The 14788-nt window shown below is 42.7% G+C and overlaps 1 protein-coding gene across 2 annotated transcripts in view; it reads left to right on the forward strand.

Annotated features, from left to right (window-relative positions):
- frem1b (Fras1 related extracellular matrix 1b) overlaps positions 1-14788 on the forward strand; it is an 87898-nt gene that overhangs the window by 56885 nt on the left and 16225 nt on the right. For both annotated transcript variants that reach the window (XM_033622721.2, XM_078168444.1), the window contains 3 exons: positions 3183-3324; positions 4833-5037; positions 8484-8748. In XM_033622721.2, the coding sequence (XP_033478612.2) occupies positions 3183-3324; positions 4833-5037; positions 8484-8748 (612 nt within the window). The remainder of the gene's footprint in view (positions 1-3182; positions 3325-4832; positions 5038-8483; positions 8749-14788) is intronic.

The following is a 14788-nucleotide window of genomic DNA, read 5'->3' on the forward strand; positions in this document are numbered from 1 at the left end:
ACTGTTTACATATTTATAGAACAAATTATTCTGTGGGTCTTGAAAGATCAGTGAATATGATCAAAAATGCAGGCAGTGACTGGCAACTTAAAAATAACACTCTGGTGAGAAAAGTGTTAAAATGTTAAAAGTTTCTCTGGGTTTTAAAATTGTTGGAACCATTTTGGATAATGTAAGTACACTCAACAAAATATTTAACGTAGGTCTAGTTGTTTTCAGACATTTTAATTACATATAAAGTTACACATTATATCTTTAAGACGTAGATGTTAAGTTGTCCTAAAATAGTATAAAGTGTTGTTTTATCGTTACATTCGTTGTTTCGTGTCGATGATGATCAGAAGTGTGCGCTGCAGTGAAATCCAGAGAAGCTCAGCAGGAGGAGGTCAGGAGGAGTCGACACGGGACAGAAGGGGGGAGGAGGGGGAGGAAACCTGTGTGTGCGCATGTGGCGGCTCACTCTGCATGACTGGGTGTTTACAGAGGAAATCTGTGACCCCCCTCCCTCCACCTCCACCTCCACCCATAATATTTTCATTTGAACGAGTGATTGGGAATTTGCATCCTTGACTGGGTTCCCCATTCTGTCCCTTCACCCCCCCACGCCTCGCCCACATGTGTGCTGTCCCCAGATCAGTGGTTGGTGTGCGTGGGTGCGTTGGCACAGGCCGAGCTGGTACTGTAAAGAGCACCGAGGCAGAAGTAACGCAGAGACTTGGCAGATGCCGGCCTCCTTGTTTTTGCGTTCCTGCAGGATGGACGTGGCAGCTTCCTCTCCTGCGTGGATTTTAGTTCCGAGTGAGGAAGCAGCCAGACGCTTTCTGATGTTCACCCACCCCCCTAAACACCACCCAACACCACCACCACCACCACCACCACCACCCAACAACATCACCCCCAGACCTCCATGATCCTGCTGGAACAGCCTGCTCTCACACAAACTTTCTTCTCATCAAACTGTCTCATTCACAACACTTTTAAAGGACAGCCTTATTCTTCTACTTGTGTCCATTATCACAAATATCGAGCTTCAAGTCTTTATGTGTCGAAGGCACAACAGTTACAGGACTTTTACTTGTAACAGAATATTTATATTGTGTGATATTGTGACTATCACTTAAAGGTCCAGTGTTTGGAACATGAAACGTCTTTACTCAGTGTTTTTACTGGTTTAAATCAGCTGGTCTGTTTCGTCTGGTGAGGCGGAGACCTCTGTGGATAATTCAGCTGCTGGTAAAAACCTCCTGAATGTCTGGGTCTTAACCTCCTGCGAGTCTGCGTCCTCATATAAAGACATTACATCTTGGGTTTGCTGCACATTACACTTAATTTTAAGATGGCAGCCATCTCTGACAAGTCAGTCTGCAGCCGACCCCGACACAGAAGTGGACAAGGTGCAAAACCTGATCACATTATTTGGTTGAAACTTGTTGATTTATGCTTAATAACATTTGTAGTTTGATATGGCTCACACATCTGAAATGTAAATCTAAATCTGCAAAGTTACTGTGGGGTGGTATTTAAATACTCAAATATTCCAGATGTATTTATCTGATCCTGGGATCACTGGTTTGATTTAGTCTCTTTTTCAGTAGTTTGGTAACGTTTAACATTGGAGCGGTAGAAGCTGGACGTTTCAACCTCTTTTTCAGTCCTTTTACTACAAAATAAAGTCCAATCTGATGCTGTCGTTTATCTGTTTATTCACTTGTTGAACTTGAACTTTGCAGATAAAAGTGACCAGAGTCAACTAAAATGATCCCAGTTCTAAAAATGTACAGTTATATTATAATTACTGACTTCATTTACATGCACCCTGTTATTCAGAATATGACAACATTTCAACATGTTCTGTTTGGATTTTCCAAATTAGGCCCTTTTCTGATTTTAACATTCTCCGATTTAGACATGAAATATGATATATATTCAGGCATAAGGAGTCAGGGTTCCCACAGTCATGAAAAACTTGGAAAAGTCATGGAATTTTACAATCACATTTTCAGGCCTGGAAATGTCCTAGAATTTTGTTGTGATTAATGAAATTGTTATGGTGATCTTCCCTGATTAACCTTCCACGTAATGTAACATAGCAGCACATTTATTTTCTGTAGCTGTCGACGTAACGCAGCTTTAATATATGTTGTTTAGTCAGTTTCTCCCTGTGTTCCCTCTCTCCCTTCATGTATGCCCTTACCTCAAATTATGTCTGAGTAGAGATGGACTCTGATATGTTTGAAAAATGCCAGGCAAGTGGAGCAAGTTTTTTTTATTTATTTATTTATTTATTTTATCATGGGTTCTTAAAAAGTCATGGAAAAGTTTGGAAATCTGTGGGAACCCTGAGGAGCTATCATTGGACATGTATACTGCACATTCAGAATGTACGTCTCATTTTGAGTTTTTACTGCAGTTTGCAACACTCGGCCTCTTGTCTGTTTACAGTCAGCTCTGTGTGTTGTACACAAACCAACTCACCAACAGTTTGCAGGGCCGGTGTAGAGATGCACACTGGCCGAGGCGCTCTGAGCATGCGCCACAGTTTCCACCCCGGGCTTTGACCTGGAAGTCCAATAGCATTAAATGTGTAAGAGAAGAAGAGAAGAAGAAATAAAGCGCACAGCTCATTTGAAAAGTACAGAGCTGTAAAGTTGTCCACCATGGTACCAGTTAGCTGCTAGCTAACCGTAGTTAACTTGTTTGTCCATTGTTTGGTCTGTGACGTAATAGGTCAACAGGAAAAAGGTCCAATACTAACAAGCTGAAAGGGGGCATATCTCCACCTATCGTAGAGGAGTCGCACATACTTGGCTCAATAAATGGATTCCCCTCCCGTGCTTGTATACTGGGACAAGGACAGTAGTCAGGGCCGTAACTATAGACAGTGTCCACACGGTCCAGCAGGTCTACCACTGGTGGAAAACTGATAAAATCCTATTTTGATGCAAAGGAGCAAAAAGACAAGCGGCTCCAGCTGTTTCACTTTTCTTTATTCGACATAATAAACAACACGTTAGAGCACTTTAGTCAGAGAACGCACAGCTGCATGTAAACTGGAATATTCATTTTCGTCAGCCATGTAAACACTTTCGCAGGAATGTCAACTTTTTTGGAACGAGGGCAAAAACTGAATATTTTGTGAATGCAAACGTAGTCAGTGTTCTCTTCTCCACTGGTGTCTCCAGGAACGCTGGGTTGGAGGTGGACTCTGGTGAGCGCAGGGTGATCTCCAGCGTGACTCTGGAGGCCGAGGACCTGGACACACCTCTGAACCAGGTGTACTACTTCCTGAACGCTGAACCACGCTTCGGCAAACTGCAGCTCAGGGTGAGGAAACAACAGTGTGTGTTGGGTTGAGAAATTTTGGAGAATGAGGGCACTTTGTCTGGTCCTCACCTCTTCACACGGCTGTTGGGGGAAAAGGGTTAGAATTCAAAAAAGAAACTCTGTATTTGGGACCAGTTTTTAAAGATTTCTGTCCTCAGTAGGAACCAGTGGGCTGAGAGCTGAGAGCCGTGACAGGAAGAGCTGAGAGATGGACAGACATGTTGTTGGTTTGAGTCTGCACATGAGATTCATTGACAAATAGAAAAATATAGATGTTTTCCATTATTTCTTTCATCTAATCATGGTAAACTTTGAGTTTGTTTCCAACGCCCATGTTCCTGCTGTTTCTATCATGAAGAATACACCTCGATTTATTGTCGAGCGGTGGAAGGAGAACTTTGAAGTACTCCTAAACCTGTCCATCATGTTCTTTGTGGAGGAGGCAGACCCTGAAGACTCAGGGTAACTCTCGTCTGTATCCCTGGCAGAGGTTGGTGAGGTAGTCAAAAGCTCCCCAGCAGGTGGAAGAGCAGGTGTGGATGAGATTTGCCCTGAGATGCTGACGGTTCTGGACATTGTTGGGCTGTCATCGCTGACACGCCTCTTCAGTGTTTCTTGGGGTCGGGTACAGTGCCTGTGGAGTGGCAGACTGGATAGTTGGTCCCATTTTTGAAAAAGGGGACCGGAAGGCATGCTCCAATGACAAAAGTCAGCAACTCCAAATCTGAGGCCACGGTTCTCTGCAGGAAACCAGTGGAGTGCCCCCTCTGGGTTGGGAGTTACTGCCCCAGGAGAAGGAGTTCAAGTATCTTGGGATCTTGTTCCTGAGCGAGGGTAGAATGGAGCGTGAGATGGATCGGCAGTTTGGTGCAGCATCTGCAGTAATTTGGCTGCTGTTCCGGAAGCTTTCGATTTCCTGGTCCATCTCCATCCCAACCCTCACCTATGGTCATGAGCTCTGGGTAGTGACTGAAAGAATGAGGTCACAGATACAAGCGTCTGAAATGAGTTTCCTCTGTAGGGTGTCTGGGCTCAGCCTTAGAGATAGGGGGAGGAGTCAGACATCTGGAGGGAGCTCGGAGTAGAGCCGCTGCTCCCTTGCGTTGAAAGGGGTCAGTTGAGGTGGTTCGGACATCTGATCAGGATCCTCCTGGGCACCTCCTGTTAGAGGTGTTCTGGGCACGTCCCACTGGTAGGAGGCCCCGGGGCAGACCCAGAACACACTGGAGGGGTTATATATCTTATTTGGTGTGGGAACACCTCAGGGTCCTCCAGGAGGAGCTGGAAAGTGTTGCTGGGGAGAGGGATGCTAGGGTGCTTTGCTCAGCCTGCTGCCTCTTCGACCTGGCTTTGGATAAGTGGTTGAAAATGAATGGATGGATGGATGGATGTTTCCCAATCTAAAGAAATAACACCCAGACGCATAGGTTTCCATTCAGATGAGCTCATGTTGTGGTGAGTGAATGATCCTCTCAGTGTTGTGATGGTTCTTCACTGTGTGTCCGCAGACAGAGTCGGGTTGGACCGAGCTGTCGGCCGGTCAGAACTTCACTCAGGACGACGTTGAGATGAACCGTCTGTGGTACGCACACAGAATCAGCACCAACAGCGCCGGGTTCAAAGGTCACGACAGCTTCCGCTTCACCCTCAGCGACCTGGACAACGAGACTCCTGCACAGAGCTTCTTCATCTCGGTCCACACCGTGCAGAAAGGTCAGAGGTCAAATTTACTATTCTGGTTTACAACTGTTACTGTCGAAGTGCGGCACTGTGAGCGTCTGTCAGGAGGAGTATATATGTGTGTGTGGGGTGGATCTGTGGAGCAGGTTAGATGAGCAGTTAAAGGGAACCACAAATATAGAGCTCTTTACCAAGATGTACAGACACAGTATATTTAGGACGTATGCAGATGATGGGTTGGTTTATTTACTTACCTGGGCTTAGTTGAGATGGGGTTTGTATATTTAATATCTAAGACTTGTTTATTTATCGTCATTAATGGCTCTAAATAAGTTTCTGATAGTTGTTGACAATTTCCTTTGTTAATGAAAGATGAATACTGAGAAGGGGGCAGGATTATATAAGTATACACTTCTTCCTGCTCCTTTCTGAGCATGTTGATGTTTTGTTTGTTTAGTTTTTATTTTTTCTAAGTCATTCATTCAAACAAACAAAAAGAGCTTAAAATGCTAGAACCCAGAGGTGAAATCTTACAAAGTACATTTACTCAGCTACTGTACTTAAGCACAATTTTGAGGTACTTAATACAAATTAAGTTACTTTGCTCAGAGTCATATTTTTAAAGTAAATTCCATCAACTATCCAAATTCAAAAAGAGTTTGGACGCTGTTTAAAACCTAAATAAAACCAATTAAGTGATTTTCAAATCTTTTTTTTTAGATATTTAATGTTCAAACTGATAAATATTTTTTGTAACTATAAACTCATTCTGAGTGTGATGCTACAACACGTTATAATAAAGTTGTGACTGCAGCATGTTTCCCACCTTTTCTTTTACCAACACTCAGTAAGTGTTTGGGAACTGAGGACACTAATTGTTGAAGTTTTTGTTGCTTGATATCCGACTTCAGTGTCTCAACAGTCTGTATTTTGTGCTTCATCATGTTCCACACATGTTCAGTGGGAGACAGGTAAGTCTGGTACCTGCACTCTGTCACTACAAAGCCACGCTGTTGGAGCACATGCACTATGTGTCTCATTGTCTCGCTGGAATAAGACGGGACGTCCCTGAAAAATACTGCATAATGAGCACTTTTACTTTTGGTACTTTAGATATATTTTGATACTTATCTTACTATATAATGACGAAAACCCTGTGTGTGTGTGTGTCCCACGTTTTTCTCCTCACTGACTTGGTCAATCCATGTGAAATTTGGCACAGTGGTAGAGGGTCATGGGAGGATGCCAATGAAGCAATATTACATCAATTGGCCAAAGGGGGGCGCTATAGCAACCCATTGAAATGTCAAACTTTGAATGGGCATATCTCATGCCCCGTATGTGGTAGAGACATGAAACTTTGCACAGAGATGCCTCTCCTCATGAGGAACACATTTGCCTCAAGAACCCATAACTTCCGCTTACATAGATTTTCCACCATTTTGAATTTTTTGAAAAACACTTCAAATGGATCTCTTCCTAGGAAGTTTGAGCAATCTGCATGAAACTGGGTGAACATAATCTAGGGAGCAATATCTAAAGTTCCCTCTTGGCAAAAGTTGGAAAACTTACTAAAACTGAGCTTCTATAAGGCAATGAATATTGCGGAGGGCGTGGCTCATCACATAAAGGTGTATAACATCTCAAGGGTTTCACCCATCACCACGCAACTTTGTAGGCATATGACCACACATAATCTGAGGGGACCCCTCCATTATTGACCCCATCAAACAAAATGGGGGCGCTAGAGAGCTCATTTCTTATCTAGGCCTAACCGCCATATGGATTTTTACTAAACTTGGTAGATATGTAGAACAGGACGCCTCAAGGTGACTGGAGAAATTTAACTCTAATTGGCAACTGGGTGGCGCTATAACAACAGAAAAATGCTTCAAAATGGCTAAAATGCGACCGATCGCTGTGGCTCCCCCTGTGGACCAATGTTGGTGCTGTTTTCTAATGTTTGGTATGACTAAGTCATGGTATGGTATGCTGTACATAATCAGGGAAACTGTCAGTGTGTCATTCTGTCAGTCAGTCATTCTGTCTGTCCCACGTTTTTCTACTCACTGACGTGGTCAATCTATGTGAAACTGCACATAGGCATTGAGGACTGGCATAGGTAGAAGGTGACAAAGCTACCAATGGATATGGACTAGTAATTTTGAAATTTCACAAAGTAAATATTTGAATGTACAACTTTTACTTGACTTGAAACAGAGTATTTCTGAGTACTTCTCCCACAGAAGTTAAAACAACGATAAGAAGCATGTTGTCACACACTCACTCTGTACCTTCACACACCTCGGCCCACTGTGGCCCCTCTGTGGCCCCTCTGTGATCCCTCTGGCCGGTCATGGTTCATGTATTATTGAGCGTCCCCCCCAACAGTGCCAGCTTTGCCAGTCGGGTGAACACAGTGCGTCGGGGCCTCGGCCCTTCTGGCTCCGGGCCCTCTGATCCTGGAGGAGCGGAGGTGAGAAACGACCTGCCTCCTCAGCCGCTGAATAATTAACGGAGGGGAGGTGGAGCAGCTGTGGAGGGGCGTTGGCTCGTCTCCTCTGGGTGCTCCACCACATCCCCCTCCTCCCCCTCCTCCTCCTCCTCTTCCTCCTCCTCCTCTTCATCCAACAACGCTCCAGTAACTGAGACACTTAGGCCTGTTTTTATCTTGTCTCATTTTGCCAAGTTGAAGTTGAATCAGTCCTTTTTTTAACTAAAAAGAAAAATAAATTTCTCTTTGACTTTTGCCAGCTGATGGAGACTTTAATCTCGAGCCATTTACAGTAAAAACTTTAATTTTAAGTTTCAGACGCTCAGGTGGGAATTTTTAAATCTTAATTTATGAGAATAGATAGAGGATACAGTGATGAGTGAGGGTCTCACAGTTGGTAAAAAATCTCAATGCACCATGATACACAGAGTAGAAGTAGAAGACCTTGATGGAATTTCTTTAAATTCTGTTCCTTCTGTAAAACTTTACTGTTTTGATGTTCTGCAAAAACTCTTCTGGCCTTTGCTCAGCGTCATAACTCAGGAGCGGAAACTGTGCTGATTGTAAAGATCTTCTGTGTGCGAAGCGTTCATGTTTAGAGCAACAGCAACATTTGAATGTCTACAGTCATGTCTACATCTGAGTCTGGACAGACATGGATATAAACTGTAACTACTGACTGGTTCGTGGAGACATACAACTGTGAGACAGTAATTCTTGTTGATTCTTTGGAATCGTGTAGAGTTTAGAAATTCATCATGTCACAGAAAAGACACCACAGTCCTTCTCAGTTAGTAACAAAAACAGGAAAAGGAAATGGAAAGAGTGATTGTCTTGGTATGTTTTCACCAGTTTTGTTTGATATTCAAAATAAATACCATTAAAATCCCAGAATCACTGAACATCTGAACATGTGTCTGAGTTAGCAGCTAAGTTTCTCCCTCCTCCTTCCGTGTGTTGACCTTCTCCCTCCGGCCGCCTCCAGGTGACTTGGTGCTGCTGACCAAAGCAGTACACCTGACGGAGGGGCAGCGGGTCGTCCTGAACACCGACATCCTGCTGGCATCGGACTCGGCCGGTCGTCCGGAGGAGCTGGTCTACACGGTGTTGGCCCTGCCTCTGCATGGCCTCGTCCACGCCGTCCAGCAGCCGGGCGTCCCTCTGATCACCTTCACACAGCTGGATGTCGCCGCACACCGAGTGTGCTACACCCACGACAACAGCCACCACGCAGAGACCGACTCCTTCAGGTCAGAGAACACACACACTGTACATAGCTGCTGATATTAAAATGAAATCATAACCAATTTGATCACTTAAAAAATGATTAGTCCTGATTAAAATAAAATGCAAATAGAGAAAATAAATCATTACAAACTAAATTTGATATTTTAATCCCAAACTAAAAGTGTGATTTTAACAATGTTCAAACCGAACTCGTCCGTGTTTCAGTGTGGAACAGCTGTTTGACTTCAGCCCTTGCAGTTAAATGAAGCTATTTTGCAGCACAGCATGAAATTCTGCACACATCAGGAGAATAAATGGCAAATGATCTGCCTACATATTGTGAGAGGAGGATATTTCTGTCAAAAAAAAAAAAAAGTATCACACACAACATTTGGCCGACGAAAGAAGAACTGGGCAGCGAGACGAGAGAGCGTCAGGAGACGAGGAGCTTTCTCTGCTGCAGTATGTTTATCTGCTTTTCCAGCCAATTTGGCAGCAGCAGGGTTTTTAAAGGGGGGAGGAGGACGGGGGGAGGAGGAGGAGGGGGAGGGTGACCTGGAGTGTGTGCAGACCCCGGGTTTGTCACCCAGACCTCTGCTGCCCCGACCGGCTGGTTGTCTGGCTCTAAAGGAGACGGTCAGATCAGAGCCAAGACTCAGAGACTCAGAGACTCAGAGACTGAGAGACTGAGGGATGGTGAGACGGACAGGCAGACAAACTGTCAGACAGACAAACTGTCAGACAGACAGACATACGGAGAGAGAGACAGGTATAAAAGGGGACCGACACCTGAAGTCCGCCTCACTCTGATAAAGTTGTCTCACTGCAGCATTGACAGTCGTCCACTGTCAGAGTCTTTGCCTCCGCTGCAACAATTACATAATAAACTTACAGATAAACTGGGTTTGATGGAAACCAGTTTGACTCCAGCTGACTCTTTTACAAATATGCGCACACATGTTGGCAGCAGAAGTGGCGTTTTGCTCCAAAGCCACTCAGACGAGTTATCGAGCTTCAAATTAAAACAGTTTCCAGCATCTTAACGTGTTGTTGTGTGTTCAGTGATCAGAATCAGACCAAAGTTTTAGAAGTTTTAGTTTTATTCCAACAGGATCAGGACTGTGTATACATGTACATATACATGTACTGTAAAACTTCAATTAGTAGCCCGAGCTATTATGTGCCTAAATCACTGAACTCAACAGGCCTTTATTTGGGCCTTCCAACTGAGTCCAACTGAGTCCAACTGAGCTAACCATGTGTAGCATCTCTAACTAACTAACTACCATTAGCTCCACTGGGTAGCCAAAACCCCGGTATTAAAGATCCAAAGAACTTCTATAAAAATGAACTGCTTGGGAACCAGACCAGACCTCTGATAGAGACAGGCCTTTATTTGTCAAAATGTGTAGCCACACCAGGTTAGTAAAAGGGACTAGGCTTTTAATTGAAATTTTAAGTTATATATTAGGGCTGTCACACGAGTTTTAATCACTCTTTTTAATTGAAGGTTTAAAATTAATTTCTTTTGTATTTCAACACAGTTTTAAAGTCCATCTTAAAACAAGGTGAAACAACTGTTGCCAGTGTTTTACTGGGAATCAAATGAACGCAACAAAACTGACTTTATCATCTTGTCTTTAGATTTATTTCTTTCAGATCAGTGCTGCACTGCTACAACAGTGTGGTTGAAGAGACAACAGCAGCATGCAATGAACCCTCTGAGACCTGCATACTGTAGACCCATTTTTGTCTTTTTCTGGGGCAGGGCTGTAACTCCGTCTGTCTGTCAGACTTACACATAATTTGTAGTTCTGCGTAGAATCGATGTGTAGGTTACGCCGTAGGCTCCACGTCGATTTGGGGCCTACGCCGTAACCTACGCCATAGCATAACGTGCACCTCTCCAGAATTGTAACTACGCATCGCGGTGACGCAGACCTCCTGTCTATCCCAGTATACTGACACCATTTCCCTCAGTGGAAACAAAGCTTTGATTTACTTTTAGTTCACAGATAAGAAACAATAAATTGTGAAGACAGTAAAGCCTCCACTAAAAAGCATTTTAAGTCTTGTGTGTGAATTATCCTTCAGGGATTTATACTTCGGGATTTATGCAGGTTTCATATGAGAAGAGGAAAAGTCTGCTAGCCACTAGGCTAATTTATACAATGTAAAATGCCATAGGCTTGTGCTAATAACGTTAGCATGTTGTATTTGTGTGGAAAATGTGTCCAGATAAAGACAAGTGTTTGTCTGTGAATGCTGCGAGTTATAGTGAAGCTGATTTGTGTTTGACACTGTCTCTATGAAGCCATGTTTAATGTGTGTTTAATGTGTGTTTAATGTGTTTTGAATCAACTAAACTTTACAGCACTTCACAGAAACCTGCCGCCCACTAGTGTTTTGGAGGTGTAACTGCAGAGTGACACAGACACACCACCGCATAAGTAAAAATGCTCACAACGGCGTGAGCTACGTGCATTAGATTTTCATAATTAATGTGTTATTTTAAGCCTAATTATTAAACAAGTAACATTCATACTGGTTTCAATAAACAATTGTATTTTTTTCCTGATCTTTGCTGAGTATCAGTTTTGTGTGAGAGGAATTAAAGGCCTGACCCAAATATAGGCCTGTTGAGTTCAGTGATTTAAGCAAATAATAGCCCGTTACTAATTTCAGTTTTACATTATAATGACAGTGACTGACTTGAGTAAATCACCTTCTGGGGAGTCGTCTTAGCAGCATATAAAACAAAAACAGAAATGACAGAAATGTAAAAGTATTAAAACTATTGTCGTAGTTTGGGCTTTTGTTTTTTGTGCAAATCAAGACTAACTGTCAGAAATGGTCTCGTAATATTGTAACGGGGCTAGATTACATTAATCGTGTTCGTAAAGCCTGGGGTTTAACAACACACGTATTTTATTAACTGTTCCAAGGGTTCAATACAAATATGTGTGTTGTTACACCCTAACTTTATATCTACATAGAGAGCAGGTCCTCGTCTATAGAGATCGCCATATTGCACCGCCATGTTTCTACAGTAGCCCAGAATGGACAAACCAAACGCTGGCTCTAGCAGGAATATCAGGCTCCTTTAGGTTTCTGTTGATGTGTTTGATCGTAGTGGTTTTAGTGAAAAGAAGTTAAAATAATTTGACGTGTGTGTGTGATGTATCTGGACAGAGCAGGACGTTATGCAGACTCAGGTGTGGCCACGTCTGAGACACACACACACCTGTACATCATTTGTGTGTGTGTGTTGTTGTGACAGCAGATGATGAATGGGCATTACTTTGAGAACAACAACAGCGTTGGCACGGCTATGGCGGCCAGAGCGCCGGCCACAGACGGCCGTCCCTGGGCAAATATGGCCGACATCGGAGCCAGATGTTACACCAGGACCTGCCTCTGAGTGTGTGTGGGTGTGTGTGTGGTGGCCGGTGTGCTGAGGCCCGGGGCAGTTAGTCAGCTGCAGGGCTGAGAGGCAGATTGTGTTGGCAGAGGGCTGAGACAGAGGACAAAATACACACACACACACACACACACACACACACATTTTTCAGGTCCACTGCCCTGTCAATTGTCACTATTGTGTGTGTGTATGTGTGTGTGTGTGTGGCCTTTATGTGAGTGATTGATGACTGAAGTCGGTGTGACTCAAAAGAAAGTCATGAGATTAATTACTGTAAATATTTCATAATCAAACTCCAAATCATGAGATTATTGTTCTTATTTTTAAGATATTTATAAAGCACATTTCTTTCTGGTAGAAGCACAATGTGCTTCACAAAGTGTGAGGTAAAACAAATCCATCAAAACTAAAAATAAATCTCATGAAATAATAATTAAGATAAAGAATAAACCAATAAAAGATACAAAGACATTTGACTTTCAACGGATTAAGAATTTGTTAAAAAATAAACATATATATATATATTACTAAAAGTTGACCATTAAAAGAGGATAATACATATGACTTAAAATAAATGAAATAACAGAAAACAGAATAAAGCAACATAAACAGACCAATAAAAGATAATAAGATAAAATCATAGATAAACCAATAAGCCAGGCAAAGTAAAAGCACACCTGAGTTAAAACCAATAAAAGAAATGAGATAAAATAAAAGGACAAAAATAAAATAACATTAAAGGACATAAATCAGACAAAATTGTTGAAAATATATAAAATGACATACAATAAAATAAAATAAATTAAAACAAAATAACTGAACCAGATTACTGGAGTGCACTGGTAAAAAAAAAGATGTCTTTAACTTAACTTTAGAAGATGAAACTGTTGGGGCACTCCTGATGAACATATTCCAGCGGCTCGGCGCATAAAAGCTAAAGATGGGAATAACCAGGAGATGTGTTCTACGTGACCTCAGGGGGCGGAGCCTTCTCATAGCTCACAAACCAACATATTCTTATAGAATGGTACGTATGATATCCTACGAATTTGTGCCCCACGGATGACGTTGCATCCTCAGACCTGCCAACCTTGAACAAAGGTTATGAGTACCACCTTATCAGACACTCGTGCATGGTCATGAACATATGTGGACACGGCGGCACTTTTTTTTTTTTTTTTTTACCATAAAAGTCAATATGCACATGTGGCAAACAGAAGAAACGAGCGTACGTTTACATATTCATATCTATAGGCCTAAGCCCCACATACATCCATAGACGCCCAATATTTGTTTTATGGCGCAGATCAAGGTCAGTTTCATCAGTCTGATGGTAGTATTGATCATCTGCTTAAAAAATACAGTAATATGTCCTGTTGTGACAAAAAGAAAGATTTCAAGTGGGATTCGGGGGGTTCTCCCCGAGAAAATTTTGAAACATCACATGGCGAAATCCTATTTTCATGCAATTTCATACAGAAATAGATAATAGATCATAGACAAGTGCATTACATTAGCATTCCTCATCATGTTCTTGTGTAGTACGACACCTATTAGAACTACTCTCTTCTTATTGCCTTGTTTTTTTCTTATAGAAATTCAGCAGACTCATCAAACAAAAAGTCTTTTTATCATAAGTGTGTTATAGTTATTCAGGAAGGGCACATGGTTTCATAACACAGTTGAATGTAAATTTGTCTGCAATTTGCTAACCGTGGTACAATTCTCACCAGCAACGTATCGACGACAGCCTTATGTTATTTATCTTATTTGCAGACCACGTGTCATTTCTGTCTCTACATGGTCGCACGTTTACAATCCTCCCCTGCTCTCTGTATTGCGCACGGCGGAGTTTGGCCCCGTTGGGCGCGCACACACACGTGCCCGCACACACACACACACACAAGTGAACACACTAGAGGGCGTAAAAAAATAAATAAAAAAGGACTCGGCGGTGGAGTGAGATTTCTTCAATGGGCGTGAGAAGGTGATACCGTCTACCGGACTGAACACATGGTAACTCCGGTCTGAGCTGACGGTGAGGAGCTAATAGGAGCTAACTGTTTACAGACAGAAGCTAACTGCTATGAGACTGTAGTTAACTGTTTACAGACAGACAATATGCAGCAATCTGATTGGCCAAAATCTTTTTGTTCCGTCTACGCGCCTATATTCACCGGGTATCAACTTGAGTGACATCTTGCATAGACAAATACACTGAAACCGGCGAAATGCGCGATCGAGTGATATGCGTACTTTTAGAGCATCAAATCATACCAGCGTACTTTGATGTCAAAATGCGTGCCTGGTACGCAAAATGCGTACAGGTTGGCAGGTCTGCGTCCTCAACGTACAGCTATGTGATTAACGTAAAGTTACAAAGGTTAGGTTTAAGTAATAAAAGTTACTGTGGTAAAGTTTAGGAAAAGAAACACGGTGAGGACGAACCTTAAAATGACTATAGCCCTGTCTCCACAGTGAAAGTTGTGGATGGTCCCAACAGAAGCGTTCCTTAGCGTCCCCATGTTTGGTCCCCCCTCTGTTGGGGTACCTAGCACACAGATCTGGTACTAAAAGGTGGAGCTAGAAACCCTGCAGTCTGATTGGTCAGTAGAGGACGCTCACTCTGGTTTTATGTAACC

Source organism: Epinephelus lanceolatus, chromosome 6 (assembly GCF_041903045.1).
Source record: "Epinephelus lanceolatus isolate andai-2023 chromosome 6, ASM4190304v1, whole genome shotgun sequence".
Lineage (NCBI taxonomy): Eukaryota > Metazoa > Chordata > Actinopteri > Perciformes > Serranidae > Epinephelus > Epinephelus lanceolatus.